The sequence below is a fragment of the Aptenodytes patagonicus genome, chromosome 1 (assembly GCF_965638725.1).
Source record: "Aptenodytes patagonicus chromosome 1, bAptPat1.pri.cur, whole genome shotgun sequence".
Classification (NCBI taxonomy): domain Eukaryota; kingdom Metazoa; phylum Chordata; class Aves; order Sphenisciformes; family Spheniscidae; genus Aptenodytes; species Aptenodytes patagonicus.
This window is the reverse complement of record NC_134949.1, coordinates 122,607,555-122,633,350: the sequence shown is the minus strand read 5'-3', so window position 1 is coordinate 122,633,350 and position 25,796 is coordinate 122,607,555. Positions and strand designations below refer to the sequence as shown.

Sequence of the window (25,796 nt, the reverse complement as noted above, 5' to 3'; positions counted from 1 at the left end):
AAAATAAACATAAAGGTATCTCACAAAAGAGTTAAGTAGATAAAAAGAAAAAAAAAGAGTAAATTATCATACAAACAATTCCAAGTTACAGTTATACTAGATCATTATGTCAAAAATTGTCACCAAGAGTTGTAAAAAAATTTCCAGTATTATTGAGTAAGTATCACCACTATAGAAAAACTATGTTAATGTTTATGTGATCATGACAGAAGTGTAGCCATCTTGTAGTTTAGCGTAATTGTTTCACATAGTATTACACTGGACATCACAGTCTCTTAATAAAGGCAATTTTCCAAATTAAAATTCTGTATCAACACACCTGCAACCAAATTTTTTACACTGTTCTTGTACTATTCTTATAAAAAGGTAAATTTCTTATTAGAAACATACTTTATTTATCAAAGCCAGTTTTTGATTCCACACATAATAGCCACTCTCTCAACAGAAAATAACAGTAACTTTATTCCCTAGGTACCTTGGAGGACAAGAAACCTCTCACTGAGATAAATTCTGTATAGGAACCTTTTCAAACAGTGACAGACACACGCAGCTCAGCATACTAAAACTGATACGATCTACTCATAGATTATGTTTAAACTTTACACTTAAAATGAACTGTAAGAAGCTATCCGCTATTATAATAGGGTAACTATGTCATATCACATCATTTTGGTATTCACTGAAATATTTTTCTCAAGTCTGTAAAAAAATCTTACCATATATAATTTCAATCACACAAGTGCAAAAGCTTAAGTAATTTTTTCAAGTAATATCACGATCCCTTCTTACCATGACTATGTCGCCAGGCTGAATAGTGATTTCATCGTGGCTTCTTGATTCAAAAGGATACAGTGCTCTATAATACACTATTTTTACATCCTCCTGAGCAGAAATGGTTAGGGGAGCTTTTTCTGAGCAAAGAAAAAAAACACACAGACACAAGGGGGGGGGATCAAAACACATTATTTTTAAATATTTGAAAAATGAGGTAAAAGTGGAGACAAAAATTAACAAACCTTACACTGTCTGTAGGAAGTATATTATCCCCCTTTCACACAAGGGGAAATATGAAAATGAGTTTAAAATACAATTTTCTTACTATTTTCTCTTCTAAACATCAGGTAAAATATTATTATATTTTAACTTTTATGGTACATGCAACTATTTTCATAGAAAGAATCATGTACTTATGACGCAACATATATGACTTCTCAAATGCTTCAATGATTTTGTAGGTTAAATCTGATCAGCCATAGGTTCAATTCAAACAGTTCTTGCATCTGTCAATGGTATCCCAAATGCTTTTAGAGCCTGGTTGTATAGCAGCTTCATTTGCAGCCTGACTATACTTCCAAGAAAGATGTTTCAAAATGTCCTGATACATACAGATTGGCTGAAAAGAGGTCACTTACAGATGGTGTTTTAAAAAAGTTACATGCTAAAGATGCATTATTCGAAAAAGAAGAATACAGAAAACCCCCAAAGATAGAAGCTAAATTGCTCTTGTATAATGCACTTCCTATTTTGCCTATTCGGTCATAAGAGTGCCTTCTGCTACTCTGCACAAATAAAACCTAGCAAGAGGACATATTAGATCAAGTCAATTCTAGATTTGGGCTAAAAGACAGAAGGTAATTTCCCCTTTATGCAATCCTTTGTTCAAATATTTAAACAAATATTACATTTGCAATCAGTTCTTTTGTGTATGTAGCAAAGCCCCTTAAGAGGGAACCATGATTCCCAATACAGGCAAAAATCAGGTTATAATGCAGGGAAAAAGCTCTCAGCCAAAAGTGATCGTGTGTGTAGCAGAAAAAAGGGGATTAAATCTTCGACTTCCGGTCATTTGTTCAGTAAACAACATGCATGGGAAGGGGGAAGAGGAAAAAGGATAACTAAATAACATATTGCTACTACTCTAAAAAATCCCAAGGCATATATTCCACACCAAAATAAGAATTATAAAGAAAAGTGCAGAAATAATTTTTGACATCTTGCATCAAGATCTTTCAACAACTTACAGCTAAGATTCTCTCTTCAGTTGGCACTGTGAGTCTTACCAACCGCTTTACGCTCCGCTAAACACCATACTTTTAGGAAGAATAGTGAAGCCTAAAAGAGTAACTTTTGGAGCCTAGAGCTCCATCCGTACATGATTTACTTTAATAAGACTAGCAATCCAATCCTGAAACATAATATTCTTCTGTATTAAATGGAAAGACAAAACAGAAAAGAATTGTTCAAGAGGCATGTGCAACAGCATTTCTTGTTTTTTTTCCTCTACCTGCATTTGACCAAGGAGCCTGGACAGCTGGCTTGATTGGCTCTTGATGTGGTTGGAAAAGCTTACTCAGTTTCTCTTGCATTTCCTGTTTCCCCTTATCCTCACTTTCCTTCTTCTTGGTTATTTCTTCCCTTTTTTGCTTTTCATCTTCCTGAATTTTTTTTGGCCACTGAAGTTCTTCTTCTGGTTGCACTCGATCAAGCCGCTGTTTATCCCGTTCCTGGATTCGCCTGTTGGACAATTAAGGTGTTTTTTTAAGCCAGTCAAACAAAAGAGCATAAAAGTTAGCTGTCCTTGTGTGTGATCTGTAAGTACTCTTTATGGCTTTTGCATACCCTGTAAGAGCTGTTAATTTTATTTTGGTGAGTTATCAACCACTCCACAGCATCTTCTTAAACAATGACTCCTAGAGGGCAAAGGAGAAATATTCAGAAAGATTTGCTATGACTCCATATGTATTCATAAAGAAAGAGCTGTGACTCTCAGACAAGTGAGAGAACACTATTTCACATAACCTACTACTAAGTGCAGGCCTCCGTTACCTTGAGTTGCTTTGTCTTTGCATTTAAAAAACTATCTTTAATATAATTTTTTATTTTAACTCACATATCAGTTCTGTACCTTCACAATACGATTCCACAGAACTCTAAAAGAGGTACAGAGCAACCTGAGCATACAGAAATGATAAACTAGTTATGTTTTGGAGCTGAATGTAAGATGGGAAAAAACATTCAACACTATTTTTTCTTGTCAGAGTTCTTCAGAGATTTGTAAATGCTAAACTTTACCTTCTTTATGGAGTCTGTGATCTCTTCTCCTCTACAATGACAAGAAAATAAATACATTTACCTGCGTTTTTCTAATTATTGTATGAAACTTTACACAGGTATCTTAGAACAATCTTTTATTCAGCTCGCAATGCTCTGAAAATTATGCTTGATAACATTCAGTATCTCACACTTTCAGTCCCACCTCTTCAACTCAACAACATCTGAGTCTCAACTTGGGGATTCAACAATACTTGTGTATTCTCTTTTCATAGTTTTCCATGGGATTCATAAATCCTATGCAGTTGTTTTAAGTGATGAACCATATGGAGAAAGGAGGAAGAAAAAGAGAAAGGGAAAAAATCTCCCTTGGCTGAAGAAACAAACCTCCTTGGCATCCAAAAACCAGGACACAAGCCCTTCAGTTCCATGTAACTGTAAGGCTGCTTTTCAAAATCTCTTCCCAAGCAGTCTAATTCAAACAATCTGAGTATCCCATTATATCAGCATTGCAAGTTACCATTTTCATTTGCCCCCAAATCCCTTTTATTTAATCTAGGCCTGTAGGTATCAGCTACAGTTATCACCACACATTTTCAATAATGAATTCTTACCATAAGTTTTCCCTGAAACCCAATAAGCAGAAAATTATACACTTCAATTTTTATCTGTTCAGCACTGACTTCAGCTCTAAAATGCAGGAAGAAGTCAGGAATACTGATCAAACAAATTGGTTCTGCTTATTTTCTCAAAGCCACAAACATCCCTAGGTAAGACTCAAAATAGCCAAATCAGAAGGAAAAAAAAAAAAAAAGTAGTAATCAGAAAATATGGCAGTCCTGATCCTCCTGTTGAGGGGCAAGGAGTAAAAATATCTGCAAACTTCATACAGCACTCTTGCAGAACTATTCAGAAAATTTCACATTCCCAACTGTGAAAGCTAACAAGTCCTTCTCCCTCGAGGACAACAGAAGAGAAAAATAAATATTCTCTGCTAGAAAAAATCTGCACCAGTAAAGATAACTCTAAAGGGCTATAACAGATGCACAGTGCACTTTATTTTGTTCCATGACCTATTCCACTTCGAAACTTTCTTCATACCTACAAAATTAGTGACAAATGCATGACAACAAGCTGGTCATTACAGACTTGACCTACTATATAGAACATATTTTGTCCACGGGCAACATGAATTCCTGGCCAAAAACTGTGTGGAAAAAAAAAATTAATTCCTTACGGGGAAAAAACCACTTTCCAAACAGTAGGTTGGCACCAGAGGATAAAAACCTCATCTCTATCAATCTAAGTTTTGAGCTGACAAGAGTATTTTCTGAGAGATGTCAAGGTACCCAGTATCTGTTTAAGATGGCAGCTACTAACCTGCAAGCTCAAAAAAATCTTTGGTTCTCAATGAAATTGCTGATACCATTTCAATATTCCACATCAGTATACCATGAGTAGAGGTTAAGACACCATTGTGAAGGGTATCACTTCCTCCTCTATGAAATACTGTTACACTTTTCTGCCTTCAATGTAAAGTCAACTAACAAGTTGTTGTGGTTTAACCCCAACTGGTGACTGAGCACCACACAGCCGCTCGCTCACTCCCCGCCCTGATAGGACTGGGGAGAGAATTGGAAGAGTAAAAGTGAGAAAACTCATGGGTTGAGATAAAAAGTTTAATAATAAAATAAAATAGTAGTAATAATAATAATAGAATATACAAAGCGAGTGATGCACAATGCAATTGCTCACCACCTACTGACCGATGCCCAGCCAGTCCCCAAGCAGCGGCCCCCCCGGCCAGCTTTCCCCCAGCTTATCTACTGCGCATGACGTCACATAGTATGGAATGTCCCTTGGGCCACTGTGGGTCAGCTGTCCTGGCTGTGCCCTCTCCCAGCTTCTTGTGCACCTCCAGCCTTCTCAGTCAGTAGAGCATGGGAAGCTGAAAAGGCCTTGATTTAGCGTAAGCACTGCTCAGCAACAACTAAAACATCGGTGTGTTATCAACATTATTCTCATCCTAAATCCAAAACACAGCACTCTACCAGCTACTAGGAAGAAAATTAACTCTATATTCCAGCCGAAACCAGGACACAAGTTAATAAATTCACTGTTCTGATAAACTCCTACTTTAACTGCTGAATTTGTCCTTCATATCATTCAACACTTTGCTGGGGAGATTATTCCAATGGCTGATTGTTCTCATTGTGAAAAATCTTCCCCTTGTGCCCAATCGGAATCTCACCAGGAGTAACCTATACCCATTACCCCTCATCTTTTCCATGTGACTCCTTGTAAAAAGGGAGTCTCCATCTTCTTTGTAGCCACCCTTTAAATACTGGAACATGGTGATAAGGTCTCCCCTAAGCCTTCTTTTCTCAAGGCTGAACAAACCCAGTTCTCTCAGCCTTTCGTCATATGGCAGGCTTCTCAGTCCTTTGATCATCTTTGCTGCCCTTCTCTGGACCCTCTCCAGCCCGTCCACACCTTTTTTGTATAGCGGGGACCAAAACTGAATGCAGTATTCCAGGTGTGGCCTGACAAGCACTGAGTAGAGTGGGATAATGACTTCTTTATCTCTGCTGGTGATGCCCTTGTTGATGCAAGCCAGCATCCTGTTGGCTTTCTTTGCCGCAGCAGCACACTGTTCACTCATATTAAGCTTGTTGCCCACCAGGACCCCCAGGTCCCTTTCCACAGAGCTGCTCCCCAGCCAGGAAGATCCCAGCCTGTGCTGCATTCCTGGATTATGTTTTCCCAGGTGCAAGACCTTACATTTGTCTTTGTTAAACTTCATAAGGTTCTTGTTAGCCCACTCTTCCAGCCTATCCAGGTCTTCCTGCAGGGCGGCTCTCCCTTCCAAAGTGTCTACTTCCCCACTCAGTTTGGTGTCATCGGCGAGCTTCATCAGGGTACACTTGATCCCGTCATCCAGATCGCTTATGAAGATATTAAACAGTATGTTCATTTGCAAAGTATTCAGAGCCAATTACTCAGCAGTTTTGTTGCAGCACCGAAACTGCACCACAAACACATACAGAGCTCAATTTTCTTTTGACTTGAGTGGCGTCCTACCTAGTGAGTTTAGTCAGATGGGCTTTAGATGGGAAATTGAGTTTTTAATTATGTTTCTAGTAGAGTGATTAAGTATTCCCATACCTACAAACCAAGTTTGCTCTAACTGCTGGAGCAAGAAGAGCAGACAAAAATGTATCTTGGTGGGGGTGTGGGGTATGTGTGATTTCTTTTTTCCTTCCATAGAAGCTGGGGAATTTTCTTCTTTGATTGTTATGGAAGCTCATATCATGAGTTGAAGACAAGGAAGGGAATAAGAAGAGACAGAGAAGCTAAAGAAACACAAGCCTAGGTGTGAGCTCCACAGCTTAAGGTTAGGAAGAGAAAACTTGACATTCTGCTCTTGTCCTTACTTAAAGACTCCTCATGTGCTAATTATTGTGGAATATGACCTCTAATCTGCAATTTACCTATACGTGCTTTTACTCTTTCAATTTCCTTTTTTCTCTCACCAACTGTGTTATACCACTCAGGCAGTTCTTATCCCAAACACCAAGAGTAAGCTCTATTCATTGTACTCAGATGTGGGGGTTTTTTCCCCACTCTGAACTGTGTTATTACTCCCACAATCATGCAAGTCTGCATGGAATTAGCCTTAAGATAATTAAGGCTAATTAGCCGTAAGAGGTCTTCAAAAAGACCTCTACCATTCCCAAATATGTATATCTGTATCTTTCTTTGCTCAATTAAGTAAGTTACGTGCACAATTCAGTGCATAATTACCAAGAAAAAATTTGTAAGATGATTCTCAGTATAAAGTGATTGTGGTTATCCATTAAGCCAAAGGTTAAAGTGCACATAATTATGATCTTAAGATTATTCTTTCTTGCTTTGCTTTCACTAGAGCTATTAAAAGGCAGCATACTTCCACAATCATTATGGGGCAGTATCCACGTTATGAGTATTAATCATTTACCTTATTCATTTTGGTGTCTGTTGGAACTCAGTAAGACTGGCATATTGCTCATTATCAGGTATACCAATTACGATTATTTAGAAACTTGAATATTTGGGCGGCATGAAGTTTTACATTACCAATCATGTCTGAATGCTCAGCTAGCATGAAAAGTCAGACATGAAGTTTCTCCATGACAGAAGTTTTTCCTTTTTTAAATCTGTTTTTTAAATTTCCATTTTTCTGGAAGGAAGTGGAGTATTTTATTTAATATTCTGAAATAGATTATTTTTAGTGTTCCTATACTCCCAGTACCTCAGCAGCCTTCTTGTTTTCAAGGAAAGTTCCAACATAATAACCATATTTAATGTAGTTATTTCTTCGTGACAGAAAGCTGTTTTCTTAGAAAGTGTGTTATTTCTGAAGTTGATTTTTAAGATTTTTAAAGGTATAGGGTTTATGCAAATGATTTAAGAATTGTGTAAACTTAATTGCTTTCTGTGTATAAGATTTCTGTTTGAAGATACGGTTTTCACTGAGACCTTGTTTCGTTTTTGCCCGAAATGTAAAAATTAACTTGACTCACCAAATAGTAACACAGGCTATCAATTTGCTTTAGGTCACAGTCCATGTAATGCTATAACCAATAAATTTAAGACCCTTTGTTCTCAGGCCTTTGTTTTCATCTCCTGACCAACATCTGTCTACATTAAGAGTATAAAACCCCCACAATTGCTAAAAATTAAATAAAACAGCTACTGATAAATGATGTCAAAATAGAATTGGTTGCTAGCCTATATGCCATTCATTTTACATAAATATATTATAAATATATGTAGAAAAACAAATTTGAAAATGTAGAAAAACAAAGTGTGTAGCAGAAAAACATTAGCTCTGTATTTAATGTTAGTATAAGAGACAGAGCTAGTTAGTTACACTGTTCAAGAACCTCTCTAGGTGTAGAAGTACACTACACATGCTGAAATCTGTATGTATCGCTGAGGGTTAAGAGTCACAGCCAGATGTAGAAGCTCATCTCCACAGCACACTTCTCATTCAAGGACAAATCAAGAGATTCCCCTAGTTTTAAGAGGAATCATCTGCACTGAAATGAAATTTGGTCTAGGTCTTGGGTATTCTTGCCATTTAGCGATATATTATTTGAGATCAGATTATGCTCCTGGAAATGCAAAGTTTATTTTACTTGTTTGCAAAATGCTTTGCACTCTAGCATCTCTACATAAAGGGTTTAAATTAGAGCAGTTTATTACCTTTGAGCTTCTTTTTGCTTTTCTAGTTCTACTGTCTTCCTTTCTTGTTCCTTCTTTTTCAGCCTCTCAGCTTCCAAGTTCTTTTGCTTCTGTAGTTGCTGTTTGTTATGTATTTCTCTCAGCTCCTAGAGAAAAAAGTACAATATGTGTAAACATATACTATGTGAATCATAACTAATGGCCCCATATATTTAATTGTGAAGTAACAAAACTTGCAAATGGTTGGATATCTCTGTTCAAACTTACAGTATTGCCAAATACATTGGCAGACATTTAAGGTAGATTTCAAAGGTCTATAAACCACTTACTGTTTTCCTATTTTTATCCATATAACCTAAGATGTTAAAGGGTTAAGAAACAAGAAAGCCTTTTTTAAAATGGGACTCTAAAAAGTTGACAAAAGTTTGACAAAGCTTAATCTGAAAAGTCACTTATGTTTTAAGTTGTTTGCTGGTTTGTTGAATTAATTTATTAAATTCCATTCAAAAATCTGCCTTCTGAGCTGCTCATAGTAGCAACTGTTTCAGTTAATTGGTTTTGAAATTAATGGTGATTTACTAAAGAATTTCAGGATTGTTTTATAGTCAGGAGATTGAATTCCTTAAGCAATGTCTTTGGGATGAATCGTGGCACAGAGAGTATTCATCCATATACAAGTCAGTCTTCCTTTAATTAACTGGAAAGACATTGCCTGAAACATTTAGAATATAAAGAATAATAAAACCATCATCTTTTCATCAAGATTTGTTTTCTGCATTAACACCTATTAACACAAATACAAATTTTATCCTGAATCTCTTTGCATAACTTAGAATTTTGCATCTGAACTCCTCAGAATTACAAGGAAAAAAAGGATAACTTTACCTAGGACAACCGAAATTTTTCATTGAAAATAGTTCACTTTAAAAAATTGGTATGTTTTAATGAAAATATAGTGCAGACAAAAATATGCAGAAAAAGTTTGTAGCAGGAAATTTTTTCTAAATCTGTATCTTAATAATGTCTACTTTAATGAAATATGTTATGACTTACATCACGCAGGTGTGTTTAGTTCTTGTATCCTTAAAAGCTTTATCTTAATTCATTCAGGGATTGAAACAGTTTATCTTGAAAGTATTTGGATAGTTTTTCAGAAATTCACAATCTACAAATTAGCCAGATGAAGACTTCCTGTAACTATCCTCATGCACTGACCGAAATGTAGAAAATTGCTTAAGAGTAAAAAAGAAAAAAACCCCAAAAAACCAAACAACTAAATATCAAGTGATTCAAAGGGCCAAAATGGGAAAAGTTTCAGTAAGTTAATTTCACAACATTATTAGTAACTTCTTAGCTATAGTTTCATAAAAGCTGAAAGTTAATACTTGTTTATTTACAGACTGTACTTGCACTGTGTCTAAAAATTTTAGTTAGTGAAAGTAATAAATGCATTAGTGCTGAACAACTGCACACTGTGCAACATCAAATTTCAAGATGTCAAAATAACTACATTACAAAGAAGAGTAGCACATGACCTTCGCAAGGTATTAAAAACACTTCTGATATACGGATGAAAGTTTAAACAAAGTTAAGATGGACTGCACGTCATACGTCTCAGTCTCATTTCATTAATGATCCTCAATTTTAAATTCAATGAAAACTGAATTTGACATCATTAAAGAGATAATCAGTTCCTATACAAGTTTTAATTAAAACTCTGCTAAGGCCATGAAACTCACTGAAATAGAGATAATTTGGGCAATACCATATTTTATGATCATCATTATTTTCCATAGTCACATTAAAGCTTAGTAGATAGTTAGGATCTAGAATGGATATTACAGAAAGTAAAATAAACTACTCTTGCAAAATCACCAGAATTATTCAGGCAGGATATTGCCTTTGGGAAAATTTTTAAACCCTGAATGCCCATGGTTATAAACATTCATGCATAGCCTTATTGTGGACTAAGAAAAAGGGCTACTAAAAAGGAAATACATTAGCAATATTGAACATAATGGGGTTTTAGTAGTTGGCCCATAAAGAACAGTAAGAAAATAAAGGGATCGGGAGATTGCAGTGAACACACAGATAGTCAACTGCACCTGGAGCTAGAGGTAGCCTCTGACCAGACTATAAATTTCTGAAGTGCTAACTAGAGTGAACAGTCATTTTCAATAACTGCATGTTATTAATTCAGCTTCTTTAATGTTGTTACACTTGCAATATATTGAGGTACAAAGGATTTGACCCTTGCTTCAAATTAACTTCTCTGGGGGCATCACAGTCCCCATCTTCTTTACATGATCACCTGAACCCTTATTTGTATCAAAAAATATGTACAAGTGCAAAGGACAAATATACAACCATAAGAACATTAGCAGTAGAGTGATTTACAAGCATTCATCTGAAAGGACATAGATTAGAAAATGGCACAGCTGAAAGCAGTTTTCCACCTGGCCAACATTATTAGGAATTTTTGTAGATTGCAGTAATCCGTAAAACTAAGTATCTACAAAGCTCTTGAAGCTCAAAATACTACTTATGTGAAATATCAAATATCTTGACTAGCATTCGTGATTTTTAACAAGCTGTTTCTCTTTTCTGGGTAAACAGGCTGCTATCCAAAGCACAGGTTTCTGACTCCTACGTTTAGTTCAGCTTTAGCACAGGCTTCTATTTAGAAATCCTTTGTTGTTCTACTTGCTCTAGCTTTCCTTCACATTCATGTGCCCTCCTGTCACTTAACTTTGTATGCCAAGAAGTTCAAGATTCTGAGTCCTGGCCGATGAGAACTCCTCTTGCTACTGAACAGAGAAATCTGGGATAGTCATGCATTTCTAATAAGGCAACAATGAATATAACCTGTTGTTACTTGCAAAATTTTAAGCTATTTAGACAACAGTGCTTTCCAGGTTTGTTTTTTCTTCCCTCTTGCATCTTTATCCCAAACTTTGGTGTTTGAGCAGTTAAACAGAAATATTCACTAGGCAAAGAAAGAGGAACTAAAATTCTTGAAGAGTATGAATGCTATCATAGTTAAACAAAAAACCCCAATAAATCTCAAAAGCTTTAAGTGAGACAACCCAGATGCAAACATCTGAGCTTAGTTTACTTTTTAACAAGAAATTTGTAAACTAGAAAGAATGATTCAGTTCATCTCTATAGGCAGAATCAGGAAAAATCTACCTCTAATTCAGAATATTGGTATTTTCCCCCCTTCAGAAAAACTTCCTGAACTCAAATACATAAAAACAAGTTATAGCTTGCAAGACATCTGTGCACCAAACACTATTTACTTCCACTAGATGTCCAACTACAAGGCTAGCCCAAACTTTGTATTTTAATTATAGTTTAGACATGTAAGTTTATCTCGCCACTAAACGAATGATATATGCCACTTTTACTGCCAAATAGAAAACTGGGGAAGCTGTAGCTATGAGCCGTGCCTCCATGTCTGTCTGAAGCAAGTAGTTTCTCATACCGAGTACATATAGTAGGACCATTAACTGCTGCATCACAGCAGTTAAGCGCTGCTGCCAACTCTGGTCCAAATAATTAAATTATTTTGTTTGCTTATTTTGTCATTTTATCTATATGCTCAGCTAAGTTAGGATCTCAAGGGACATTTTAATAAATATTTAAGGTTTCCACAGACATTTTGACACATTATTCTCTCCCAGCTAAGCCAATGTGCTAGTTCAGTATTTTGTGAAGAGATTTTTCTGTGACATACCTGTAACAGTTAAGAAAATCTAACCTAGCTTATACTCCTAGCACTGGATGGAATATTTTTGGAGCTAAAAAAATGCAATATATATCCTTCTTTGCATTAGCTACGAGGAAATAAAGATTTGATCGGTATCTCATGCAACAGATACATTCTCTGTTGCTTTGCCAAGTACCAGCGGGAGGATGGGGGAGAAAGAATCAGCATCTCCCACAGTGTTATAGGACACCAGTTGAACAAAATTATAGTAACACTTCAACAGTCAACAGAATGAAACGTTTGCCAGCTGAATATTCAGCACAGTCCTACACTCATCTTTTACAGACACAAGCAACTGAAAAGCTGTACATTTACAAATCATATATTGTAACTCCAAAGACATAACAATGCTTTGCTTGTTTCTGGTGTGCAGGACAAAGCATGTCTTACCTTAAAAGCAGAGAGAAATTGTTACCTTTCCACTTAATTCACAAACAGACTAACAAGTATAATTTTGAGATGTTACGATAGCCACATTTAGGTACCCACATAATATTGAATATGAATTAAAATATGAGTTTCATACAGCAGAGTAATATTCACTCTGTACAGACAAGTCGTATTGCTATGAAAACCTTAACGTTAGAAACGTAGTTTTTTAAGCCCAAATTTTGCCTTTAGACAGAAAGACAACAGAACTTAGGATACTTCAGGGATTACAATACAATGTTTCCATCAGATCTTCTCCCCTTGAGACAAACCAGAGCATTTGATCCCAGAGGAAAGAACCCTACAGTTCTGTGCTCACTGAGGCTTTCCCACAGCAATAGTCTCCTACCCCATTCCCCAGCTCCCAAAGCTCCTGCTTTGTCCTTGACAGAGACGGTTCCTCCTTTCACCCCATATTATAGCTATGGGGGATTTGATAAAGGGAATGTATTGCCATCTCTCTCATACCTGGAATCACGAATTACAGTGCTGTGTAGGAATACTTAACATAAAAGTGTTTTCTTTTTAAAAATTCTGAACATCATGACCAAAACAGGCAATTAACTTAAAATATTGACGTTTCAGATAAGCAAAAGACAAAAATAACTAACTAGTACCCTGCCCAGGTTGCAATTCAAGGCACACTCCTCATCTAGGCAGTAAGGATGAGATAAAGAATCAAATTATAAACTCTTGTCTTTGGTTATGTTTTAGGGCTAGCACCTCTTATTAAATACTAACTTAGTTAAACACTGCACACTCATCTGTTTATGGTAAAGTGAAGCACATAACTGGAGGAGGTTCATCACTCAGATTGAGATAGTTGTGTACTGCCTGAGTATGGCATGGAGACCTTTAGAAAGGAGTCTAAGTAGTTGACGCAGCCCAGGAGAACTGCCAGGCACTGCAGCATTGCATCTTCCATTGCCACTGACTGGAAGAAAGAAATGCTCAAATGTAAACAGGCATTCATATGCAAGACTTGTCCAGTGCACACTGACTAGACAGGGACTGACAACAACTGGAACATGACACAAAATGTAAAACATTTTTAAGAACTTGATTCTACTTGTTCACCACTTTTTCCAGGCACTGAGAATAGCTTCTCAGCAAGACTAACGTTATTTCAGAAACACTAATTTAGTTGTCTTCTCCTGTGCAGTAACACAGATAAGCTCTAAATACTTGATTCTTCTATGCTATACAAAACCATTATTTGGTCTTCGGAGACAAGAACCATATTAAGAATTATTTTAATTGCTTTATTTGACAGTGTGTATGACTGACCTTTGTAAAATTGAAATGTAGATTCACACTGAATGGAGAAAGAATTTGTAAAGGTAAATTATAGGAGGACTATACATATACAAACAGGAAACCTAATATAAAGCCTTCTGTTCCACAGAATTATTTTATAAAGTAGAGGAAAATAAACAAGTGCCTAGTTACATTTTACTAATAACTGTATCAATTTTAATTATTAGATTTCTAGGCTAAGATTTTTAAAGAATAATGGAAGTCAGACTCCCTTAAACATAATTCAGGACACAAAAAAGTGGGCCAACTTACAACCTTGTTACAAACTCAGTCACTCACTCTATAGCCAAATACAGTACAATCCACAAGACTATTATCTTCTCTAATAAAATGCCTCAAATCTGATTTAAAAGGACATCTGATCAGCTGCAGGCTAAGGTACCTATTTCTCTGCCAAACAAGTACTAACAGTTTCCTGAAACCATGTGGTTCTACATGGTTGAAAGATATTCAGTAAAGATACTTGAAACTACTTGCTTTGAAATATTAATAACATTTTATACTCCAGAAAGTCTTTGAAAAGGAACCAAATTCTACGAACATTTCCAACTCTTGAGATGTTAACTTGAAACAAAAGTAACTGAAGTACTTGAGCTCCGAAGGACTAATCAGAAGAAATTTAAATCAGTTGTTTTGGAGGGATGACAAAAGATCCAGTGGAAAAAAAAGTGTTTCATTTATCTCCCTAGTCACTCATATATGCTATTAAGACATGAAGCAAAGCTGAGGTAATTTAACACTTGTTTCAAGTATTCACTTACTGTGGAACATAAAAACTATAATATGGAGGCAAATGCAGTGCAATCCGCTGTCTACTACTATGGTGTTAACAAGTTGACCTGTAACCTAAAATATATTGGAACATTAGGTAAACCTTATGGTCTCATCAATGAAAAGGCACACTAGATACTAGTTAAATCGTTCATTTTATCTTGTACTATGGTGGCATATTTCTGTATTCGCTACCAGTAGATCAAGTGTAGCCTATTTCAAGAGAATGAGTCAGAAATGGAGTTTTGCAAGACTTAAGGATATATTCACATGGGAGATAACGCAACCAATATTCATAGCCAATAAGGAATAAATCTCCACAATGATGACAAAAGATTATAATTTAATGTTGCTGTCAATTTCACTGTCTCTTAAGCATTTCATCAAAACTAGTTTGGCATATACCTTGTACTCAGAGAGCAGTAGCTTACATATTTACAATTTTGGTTCTGTTTTCTATTAAATTAAGCATTTTGACTAAGTAAAGACATGTATTACTCCCTCTCCCTGTAGGAAATAAGTGCAAAACGCTGTAAGATGGTATATACGTAAAGAGTATTTAGATATGCATTTTTTTCCTGGGAGTTTGCAAACAGTACCACATCATTCTGCTTCTCGTCCAGAAGCTAGCTGTATTACAGAAGACAAGGCAAGCACCAGTGCCCCTCTATCACTTGTCAGAGAACAAAAGCTGCACAAGACAGTGTCAATTATAGTGCTGCCGTCCTAACAGCCACCCCATCAAATGTGCATCTCCCAGTTAGTATACTGAAGCACAAAGTAAGAGCAGGTTATCATAAAAGAAGTCTATCAGTTTTAACCTACAAGAAGGGCAACGAGGCTGGTGAGGGGTCTGGAGGACAAGTCTTATGAGGAGCGGCTGAGGGAACTGGGGTTGTTTAGCCTGCAGAAAAGGAGGCTCAGGGGAGACCTCATCGCTCTCTACAACTACCTGAAAGGAGGTTGTAGCGAGGTGGGTGTCGGTCTCTTCTCCCAAGTAACTAGCGATAGGATGACAGGAAATGGCCTCAAGTTGCGCCAGGGGAGGTTTAGATTGGACATGAGGAAAAATTTCTTTACTGAAAGAGTGGTGAAACATTGGAACAGGCTGCCCAGGGAAGTGGTTGAGTCCCCATCCCTGGAGGTATTTAAAAGACGTGTAGATGAGGCACTTAGGGACATGGTTTAGTGGGCATGGTGGTGTTGGGTCGATGGTTGGACTCGATGATCTTAGAGGTCTTTTCCAACCTCAATGATTCTATGATTCCACAAAAGGGAGAAGATACAACTCTCTCTGAATTAAGCTCCCACCTCTCACTTTCAGTAGTACAACTGCCCCACTGCCTTGTTTTCCCCTCTTAAACTCATCTCTTGCAAGCAAGCAAAGCAAGCTGCAGCAAGGCAAAAATACTAACATACAGCATCAAAAAGTGGTCTTCCTATTAAGCACTGCTTCTACGCATTATGAAATGAAGAATACAATATCCTCTCAAGCCAGAAGAAGCTTGCTCAAGTCTTCCCAAGGAACCGTCTACATAACTAATTTTCAGCATTTAAAGTGATAACTAAATACTAAGATTTGAACACAGAAATCAATTTTCCCATTAAACTGCAAAATAGTTTACAATTAGACAAGGCATTCTTTGATAGATGGCAGACATTCTGATAAATCGATGTCTTTGTTTAATGTGCATTTTCAATTTTTAATTATCATTAGCTTGTTATTTGTTAAGTCAAGCCCTTCAGTATTTAAAATATTGAATTTTGTTTGTTTGTTTTGGGGTTTGTTTTTTTTTTTTGCTACTGTCACTGTACTAAGATTATTCACTCCCCTGCCCATTTATAAGCTGTTTAGGTCATTTATGATCAAACTGAATGCTGACACTAATTTTAGAATTAATATCCTTTGGTCATATTTATCTGCAAAACACTTCAAAAGGACTCCATTTAAAAAAAAAAAAAAAAAAAATCACCCAAAAAGCACATTTTAAGGTGTGTCCAAAAAGCATATATATATATTAAAAAAAAAAAGCGAGGTAAACCATTCTGTTTTCTTTTAAAATAAATTGCGAATATTTTGTTTGTCTTCTGTCTCTCATGATTCTGCAGAGATTCTCCCCTTTCTACCTCCCTGCCTAAGATCATGAGAGTCATCTTTGAATTGGCATTGAAACAGGTAGTGGTATGGTCTACAGCTTTTAATTTTTCCTATTATTATTATTAACTTTAATATTAAAACAAGCTATTTGTTGCTTAACTTCAAACACGCCTTCCATCCTAAAGCATATGATGTAATCAGAATTGATCTAATTTCAAAACAACTACAGAAACATTAATGTATTTATCATAGTGCTTTTCCTTCTAAATACTTGTAGCACAATTTATTATACCTTGCAGGAAATTGAGTATTTTTCTAGTCAGCTTTCAGGAGAAACCATCAGTTGAATTAGCACATAAAGTACTTTATCATTAGGATATTTTATGAAAAAATGAATGCTATTAAAAGTTTGTAAATAAAGACTGATTTACAACTTCTCTCTGAAGAACACTTCCTCTACTGACTTTGGCAATTTCTGTAATTTTTTTGTGCAAAAATAAACAAAAATCACACAGTTTTAACAAAAGACTGATCAATAAAGCATGAAACCACAAGCAACAGACAATTACATTCAGGAACAAGTATGAGCTTACGAACAGCAGATAAAAATTCTGCGTGTCAGTAGAAAATCAAGTCTCTTTGTTAAAGATTTCAATTTGAAGTACTGATTCCAGCAGATTTGCTGACCTACTACAGTCTTGCACTTCTTTGATGCAAAAGGGCAGAAACTGGCAATTTCATATTTGCAGTCACGGTTCTGGAATCAGAGCTCAAATTTACTCTGAAATAGATTCTGCAGATTAAGTTGATTCAAACTCTTGAGTTTGGATGCTAACCAGTATTTTCTTTTTTAAAAAAAAAAGTTTTGAGAACGTTCCCAAAACTGACATTCTAAATCAATCATTCTAGTTCAATATTTTATTCCATAATCAAGATAGAAAATAATTAACTGAACATTTAGAAGAAAGGGTTAAAAAGTCTAGGATTACCTTCAGTTGATTATTGAAAATATCAATTTCCTGAAGTTTAGATCTGGTTTCTTTTTCTACTTCATCTAGCTGGTCTCGAAGCTGTTGACGTGCTAGTTCCTTGGCTTCTAAGGCTCTTTTGATAGTAAGAAGAGAATCTCCTGTTTTTAAACATATTGTCAAATAAGTATTTTCTTACACAGAGAATTTTAGGTCATAGAAAGCAACATTTTTCAACATGCATCTTGCAACACAAAAAAAGAAGTTACAGAGTACACCTGTGCAATGCAGCATCATGTCCTATACAAACTTAGACATGTACAAAAATATACTTACTGTGCAAACTGTTCTGCTGAACTTGCTTTAGCTGGTCATTAAGCAATTGCTTTTCTGGAATCAACCTTCCAAGCATCTGCTGAGATTCCTGAATAGAGGACAATGAGGATAGAGAAAACAAGAAGAGAAACAGACAAAAAGGTGAGTGAAGGATGACCTTAGCCATAAGACCTCTCATTTTCGTTTCTTCTGAAATGACTCTACTTTTTCTCTAAATTATGTATTATACTATTATTCAACCACTATCTGTGTGGTGCTACCACTCAGACATCGTTCTCTGCCAATACAAAAAAGTGAGTGTATCAAATTTAAGCCTATTACTTGAGAATTGATTCTCATTGAATACTAACTTGGCTTGGAATTACTTGAAATTCAGAGCAAGACAACAAGGATAGATTTCAGGAAATGTTAAAACAAGCACTTACTAACCACTTAATTCTCATTTTAATAAATGAATATTAACTTTGATCAGGAATAGAAAGACAAATATTTACAGTTTATTTAAAGAAGAGAAAATAAAGGCTTTCACTTTAAAGGAATATATTACGGCCAAAAGCTATGTCACACAAGCTCTGTTAGATGGGAATACTTGAGTCCTAGATCTCTCAATTTAGCACTCTTGAAAGAGGATTATGATCTCTCTCAATTTCAACACACGCTCATAAGATTGTACACCGATATATTACAGAGACCCTGCAGATGAGAAATTCCTCCTTCGGTGGATCATCTCTCTCTCTCATATAATTCTTGCTCTCTCTGGAGGATGAAGTGCTACTTCATACACCTTTCAGAAGCCTTGACCTCCAACTTCAAGTTGTCAAAACATATTATAGAAGCATGATGTGAAACAGCTTATTTTATAAAAGCTGCCTGAGTGTCAACATCCCATCTTTCAGACAAACCAAGTAATTTATTTCAGCAATTGTCTTGAATTGAGGGCTTTTCAGGAATCAACCATCTGACAATTTCAATTTGTCATGAAGGACTGCAAATGACATAATATGATCCTAAGAATAAATGTCACCTAATTGCTTAATACCAGAGTGAGTCCTATAAAAAGTTTTTCATTTTTATTACAAGAACGCAAGGTTGACTGTACTGACACGACTTCATAGTTGTCCCACTTTATTCACGGCAGTCTTTGATTGTGCCTCTGCAGTGTACAGCTGAGATCTTATGATTATGCAACAACTACAGACTACTGTAATCTCTTTATGTTCCAGAAAACATACTTAGATAGCACAGCAGAGTCAAGGACTTTATAAATTCACAAAGTATCAAAATTAAGATAAACTATGCATTTGACTATTAGGAGTTACACATGACCCTCACTGTTCAGCTGCATTGCCTATGGCATCAGCAGATATTTTTCAGCCCTTCAAAGATACCATGAAGGCCAGATACTCCTGTCGTGGGACTATTATTCCCTACCTAGAACCAAATGAGAAACAGCAATATATAATGCAGCATTTTCCAAATCATCTGCCTGAGCGGGCCTGCCTCCTTCCCAACAACCACCATTACCATGTTCTTAAACTACACGCAAAACACTGTCCTTTGTGTTCACACCTTCCCTTCCACCACACCCTCCCACCCAAATACCTGCATGCCCCATGCCATAGTTTGGGATGAAAAATTTAAACAGTATTATTAAATTAGTACAGCACACAGGCATCGTGGAAATCAAGTTTTCAAATAGTATAATCCAAGAAAGATGGCATCTAGTAGATTAAATGTATTGATGGATAAACCTCAAGAGAAAGAGGAAAAGAAATCACCTTTCAAGACACAAGGATATCAAAACTGTATCATCCCAATTCAAGAATCATTTAGATAAGCCAAAGAGCAAAATGCATGTCAAAATGAAACAGGATTTACAGAAAAATTATCATTCTTCAAGCACAAAAAGTAACATAGGACAATATTTCAGCATGGAATGTTTATTTTTAATGTTTATTGTTTATTTTTAAAGGCCAGAATACTTCTAAACTCCAGAATACTCAATCTTAATACACAGAATAGTTTGGAGAGTATTTAAGGACAGAGAATGCCAAGGGATCATGAGGGTCAAGTTCTGTTTCCTGAAATCACAGACAACCATGTAATAAGCATCTATTCTAAGAGCATCCACAACATGCTTTTCCACATCCTTTAGTTGTACGGAAGAAACAGATAAAAGAAATTAATGGCATCACTAACACTGAAGTTTCATGCAACAAGAAATTTCCAAGAATTCAATTATGTCCCATATAGCAGTAGAAGGCAAACAAAGCAATCAAAAACCAGTTCCTGTCAATCTAATGAGAGAAAGTTCTCTTCTGATCCTACGCCCTGAGCAAGAGGGCGTATGAGAAACTGAGATACCACTACACATCTTAAGTCTTTGCCACACAGCCTGATTCCAGTGCTTCAGAGGAAAGCCAAATCACTTGGAAGCCAAAGTGTTCATCAAAGAGGCAAATAATCCCTGCAGGTAACTAGCAGAAGCCCTGCAGACAGTATAAACATGATTCAAACACATACAGTTACGGTGTTTGGAAGGCGGGACCCTTCCGAATGTCCCTGGAAATACCATTCTACCAGATACCACAGATTCATATAACTAGCACAAATTTTCACCACCCAGGATTAATTGTTACACAATTTTTTCCACAAGTTTAATCAAACTGCATCTTGAAACTAATTAATAGGTTGAAGAATAATTACTCCTTTGAATTAACACATCTTTCCATAGCAAGTGTCAGATTAAACTAAAATATTTCCAAGTGAAGATATATCATCCTACAAAGATAACCGACAGTATTGACTTTTTAATCTATTGGAGAGTTTAGAGGATCAAAATCTCCTTTTAAAAATGCCACTTACTGTTTTAGTCTTTCCTCTACAAATTAGATAGTAAAATTTACAGGATATTTGAGAAACTCATCTTTTTGTCAGGAAAAAGCCATCCACTCTTTTAGGTTCTCCCCGATAAAATTTGGCCTTTTCTACTAAGTAGTGACACTTCTTTCTGGGATCACAATTGTGATAAACCCCTCAAGCGACACTAACTGAAATATTAGTGGTCGAGATCAATGATCACCTGAGAGAAGATAATACCACAAAGCCACAGCTATTGCTGTCAACCTAAAAAAAAAAAAAAAAACAACCACCTCAAAACCAAAAATCCAACAAAACAACCATCAAGAAAGGCAAGTGTGATTTTCATTACAGAAGTGCTCTTACAGTCATTGTGAAGGAAGCAATTTAGAAAGTGAGTAAGTATTAACTAAGCTGCTGGATACATACCATCTAGTAGCAATTACAATGACCAGAGACGGTTAAAAATCACTACAAATATAGTAGTGATTCCAAAACAAGAGTAGACAACTGTGCAAAATTCATTGTACTTGCCAGATGTTTCAATAAAATTTCAGAGTGGTGTGAAAATGCTGGAGACACAAAAAAAAAAAGCTATCTGCTTTTCTACCATTGTGATGGGGTAATAAGTGGTACAAACTAAATGTTAAGAAGATGAAGAATCCCTCTGCCCTCCTTAACTTTTCTTTTCATGGTGACGTAGTTAAAACTGATGCAGTCTTAACTGCAAAGCTGTAGGTAAGAAAAAAGCACATCTATGATCAGCCAAGGATATGATTAAAAATTCAAAAAATTGTTAATGAGTCTACAGAGAACACTGCCCCTTGTTTATCTAGTACTTTTCAATGAGCTACTTAACCACATCTACTTGTAGATAGATTATCATTCTCATTACTTGTTTCCCAATAGTGTTGGTTTCACATTTTTTTCTTCCCTCTGCACCTTCCATTTACTATACCCAGCTATGGAAGCTCATTCCAAGTTCTTGATAATAATGGTATTTTCTGACGGTTTTTTACAATGTCTGTTATAATGGGACTCTATGACAACTGTAGCACATTGGTCTTTACTATAACATAAATAAAGTTAAATCCAGTTGGCGGCCGGTCACGAGCAGTGTTTCCCAGGGCTCAGTATTGGGGCCAGTCTTGTTCAATATCTTTATCGGTGATCTGGATGAGGGGATTGAGTGCTCCCTCAGTAAGTTTGCAGACGACACCAAGTTGGGCGGGAGTGTTGATCTGCTCGAGGGTAGGAAGGCTCTGCAGAGGGACCTGGACAGGCTGGATCGATGGGCCGAGGCCAACTCTATGAGGTTCAACAAGGCCAAGTGCCGGGTCCTGCAATTCGGCCACAACAACCCCATGCAACGCTACAGGCTTGGGGAAGAGTGGCTGGGAAGCTGCCTGTCGGAAAAGGACCTGGGGGTGTTGGTCGACAGCCGGCTGAACATGAGCCGGCAGTGTGCCCAGGTGGTCAAGAAGGCCAATGGCATCCTGGCCTGTATCAGAAATAGTGTGGCCAGCAGGAGTAGGGGAGTGATTGTGCCCCTGTACTCGGCACTGGTGAGGCTGCACCTCAAATACTGTGTTCAGTTTTGGGCCCCTCACTACAAGAAGGACGTCGAGGTGCTGGAGCGTGTCCAGAGAAGGGCAACGAGGCTGGTGAAGGGTCTGGAGAACAAGTCTTATGAGGAGCAGCTGAGGGAACTGGGACTGTTTAGCCTGGAGACAAGGAGGCTGAGGGGAGACCTCATCGCTCTCTACAACTCCCTGAAAGGAGGTTGTAGCGAGGTGGGTGTTGGTCTCTTCTCCCAAGTAACAAGCGATAGGACGAGAGGAAATGGCCTCAAGTTGTGCCAGGGGAAGTTTAGATTGCACGTGAGGAAAAACTTCTTTACTGAAAGAGTGGTTAAACATTGGAACAGGCTGCCCAGGGAAGTGGTTGAGTCACCATCCCTGAAGTATTTAAAAGACGCGTAGATGAGGCGCTTAGGGACATGGTTTAGTGGGCATGGTGGTGTTGGGTCGACGGTTGGACTCGATGATCTTAGAGGTCTTTTCCAACCCTAATGATTCTATGATTCTATGATAAATGACTTACAGCTCTTTACTGTAACATATTTTTTCCTTCTTAATTTGTTGTATTATGACAAAAGCAAAGAGATACTTTACCTTTTCTGCAGAGGCTAACTGAACAAAAATTACCAAGTTAACAGAAATGACATATGAAAGTAGGATATGAATTCCATTCAATTTGTTGAAATAGCATTTATCTATCAATGGCTATGTAGCTGCTTAGCTTCTTCTGAAGTGAGTTACAGTACCTTAGACCATTTCTATGGAAAGCTTTTGGATTAGAAGGGTTAGAGGGAAATTCAGGTGGTTGTTGCTTTTACATGGAGATTGGCTGTGCACATAAGATCAGTAGTCTTTAACTTATTCAGGTAAATGGGGGCTTTTTCATGCATTTTATCAAGCATAGTCAGTTTTTTGTCTCTTTGAGCCAGTACTGCTAAATGTAACAATTTCCTACACTTGATTCAATGCTGTTTGACTTCATTTTCAGTTGCCAATACAGGAGCATTTCATTAAAGAGAGAAGAGTGGTTTCAAGCCTAATGATGGCAGTTGTTTGTCACAAGCGTCCCTTAGTAGCATTTCTTGTTTGCTATTGTTTGCATCAAGTGGACACAAACACTGTGCAAGAATGATCCCTAAATTATACCCTTTGTAACAAGCTGCTGCCAAAAGAAAGATATCTTGTGAAAGGTGTAATGGTGTACACAAAACTTCAATAGAAACACACAAAACTTCAATAGAAACATAAAATGTTTTAAGATAGAAGAAAAAAAAAGTCAAAAAAATACTCATACATAAAACAAAAAACCTGAACTTTCAAGTTCTGGTTTTGTTCAGACGAATGTACTATGTTAATTATGCTTAGAAAGTTGAAATGGAACAGTAGGATTAGGTTTTAAGACAGGTTTTACACCTAAGCCCTCATAACATAAGTGTGAGATTCTCTTTGTAGTGGTAGAAAAGCACTGAGAGCCCCCATTACTGGTCAAGAATTAATTTCAAGCAATATAAAATATTTAACAAAGACTAAAATCCCTAAATCAGATACTACAACTCATCTAGAAACCTTTACAAACTGCAAAGAATACTCTTTCACTAAAAGCAGACATCTACTCAATTCCATCTTTAATTTTACCCAGAATTTTAGATAGAGAAGTAGGAAAGACGAATGTCAGGGTTAGACCAAGAACTAACTGGTTTAACTGGTAACTTCAATTTTGAAAGTTCATTATTTTATAATTAAAAAAAAAAAAAAGCATCATCAACAAGCCACTTCACTGAAGTCAATTCTTTCTTTCAGCACACAAACAGCAATCACTGCCAACAAAAATACATGCTGTAAAATTTCATTCTCCTCATCCCCCCAAACCCTTTAACATCTTCAGCCAAACTATTTACTCCTCCTCACAACAGGATTCCATGAGAATGACATGATAATCACAGACACACCTTCAAGTGTAGGAAGCAATTCCTAGACATGTCTGAAGAACATTCATTTAAAAGAATGACAAATTATCTACAACAATTCCTTATGTACAAGAAACAACACATCATATATTGTGGCAAGTTTGCTTAGGATATTGATGCAGTTGAGGAGGCCAAAATGCAAGGCTAAGAACAAAATTAGAGAACGTTTTCTCACCTGTAGCTGCTGTTGCAAATGGGTGATTTCTGCAATTCTCAGTTCTCTGGATTTATTTGTACTTTCAATTTCTTGTCTTTGGGTAGACAGCCGACATCTGATATCCTGAAGCTTTCCCTCCAACTGATTTTTTTTATCATTCTTTAGGAAAAAAAAGAACAGTATCTCTCTTTTTTACCAGAATGGTTTGCCATGCAAGTCAGGATCTAAAAAGTACTTTTATTCCATATTTAAAAGTTGAAATTATAGAAAATAAACATGGCCATATCACAGTCACTACTGTGCTTGTGTGTTTTATCTGCAAAGCTATCACTTACTAGAGCTTCCAGCTCAAATTCTAAGGTCTTCTTCTTTGCCTTCAGAACAACTATGTCCTCTTGTTCTTTGTTTCTTTGATTTAGTAGTTCTTGCCGACGATTACGCTCCCACTCAAGTTGCCGTTGCCTCTCAAGTTCCCGTTTTGCAGCCTACAGCATTAAAAAAAATAAATTAAAAAAGATATGAAAGATCTATTTTGAGAAACTATTCTAGTTGCTGATATTCATATTCTAATGTGCAATTAGAACATTAATATAAACACACTGCTAAACTGCGGACTAAAAATGTGCCTCTATTTAAGCACACAAATTGCTCAATTGTTTAAAAGCTCACTTGAAAGCACTGGTGAAATGGGGCTTCACTGTATAGCAGATAGGTGACTAAACAGAATATCACTCCATTTTAATCAGTTTCCCAAGATCCAATTTTCTGATTTAACAAGTGGTTTCATATTAAGACTTCAAGAACTCTCCGGGATAGCATCAAATCTCTTTCCAACCTCCAACATCAGACATTCTGCAGCTTTGCAAAGAATAAAATGCTACTGCACTGAATTCATCATTATTTGGCAATGTGAGAAAATAATAGCTTTTTAAATTAACCAGTATGTGTTTTCTTTAACAAATTAACTCATCACAGGAAAATCATGAATGCCACCAATGCCCATGAGTTTTTCTTCGTTCATTCAAGCATCTCTTTATGTCAAAGAAAATAATAATAATTATTATTATTATTTTTAAAGAAGTCAGAGGTTAGGAGCACATTTTCCTAGATCTAAATGTCTCATCCATTCATTTCACATGAAAAGTAAAGAAAGAGGTAGCCGACTCTTTCCTTACCTTCAAAAACGCAGAAATTTAAGTTCATTCTTTAAATGTTTGCTTACTAAAAATGATGGCAAAAATTTTAATGTACACATTACATTTTGTTCT

General features: G+C 36.4%; 1 protein-coding gene across 4 annotated transcripts in view; it reads right to left on the bottom strand.

The window, feature by feature from the left end:
* The window catches only part of ITSN1 (intersectin 1), a 149,387-nt gene that overhangs the window by 63,301 nt on the left and 60,290 nt on the right, over positions 1–25,796 (bottom strand). For all 4 annotated transcript variants that reach the window (XM_076353482.1, XM_076353473.1, XM_076353492.1 and 1 more), the window contains 7 exons: positions 24,864–25,013; positions 24,547–24,687; positions 17,966–18,053; positions 17,651–17,790; positions 8,299–8,423; positions 2,285–2,514; positions 790–911 (listed from right to left, as the gene is read on the bottom strand). In XM_076353482.1, coding sequence (XP_076209597.1) covers positions 790–911; positions 2,285–2,514; positions 8,299–8,423; positions 17,651–17,790; positions 17,966–18,053; positions 24,547–24,687; positions 24,864–25,013 — 996 coding nt within the window. The remainder of the gene's footprint in view (positions 1–789; positions 912–2,284; positions 2,515–8,298; positions 8,424–17,650; positions 17,791–17,965; positions 18,054–24,546; positions 24,688–24,863; positions 25,014–25,796) is intronic.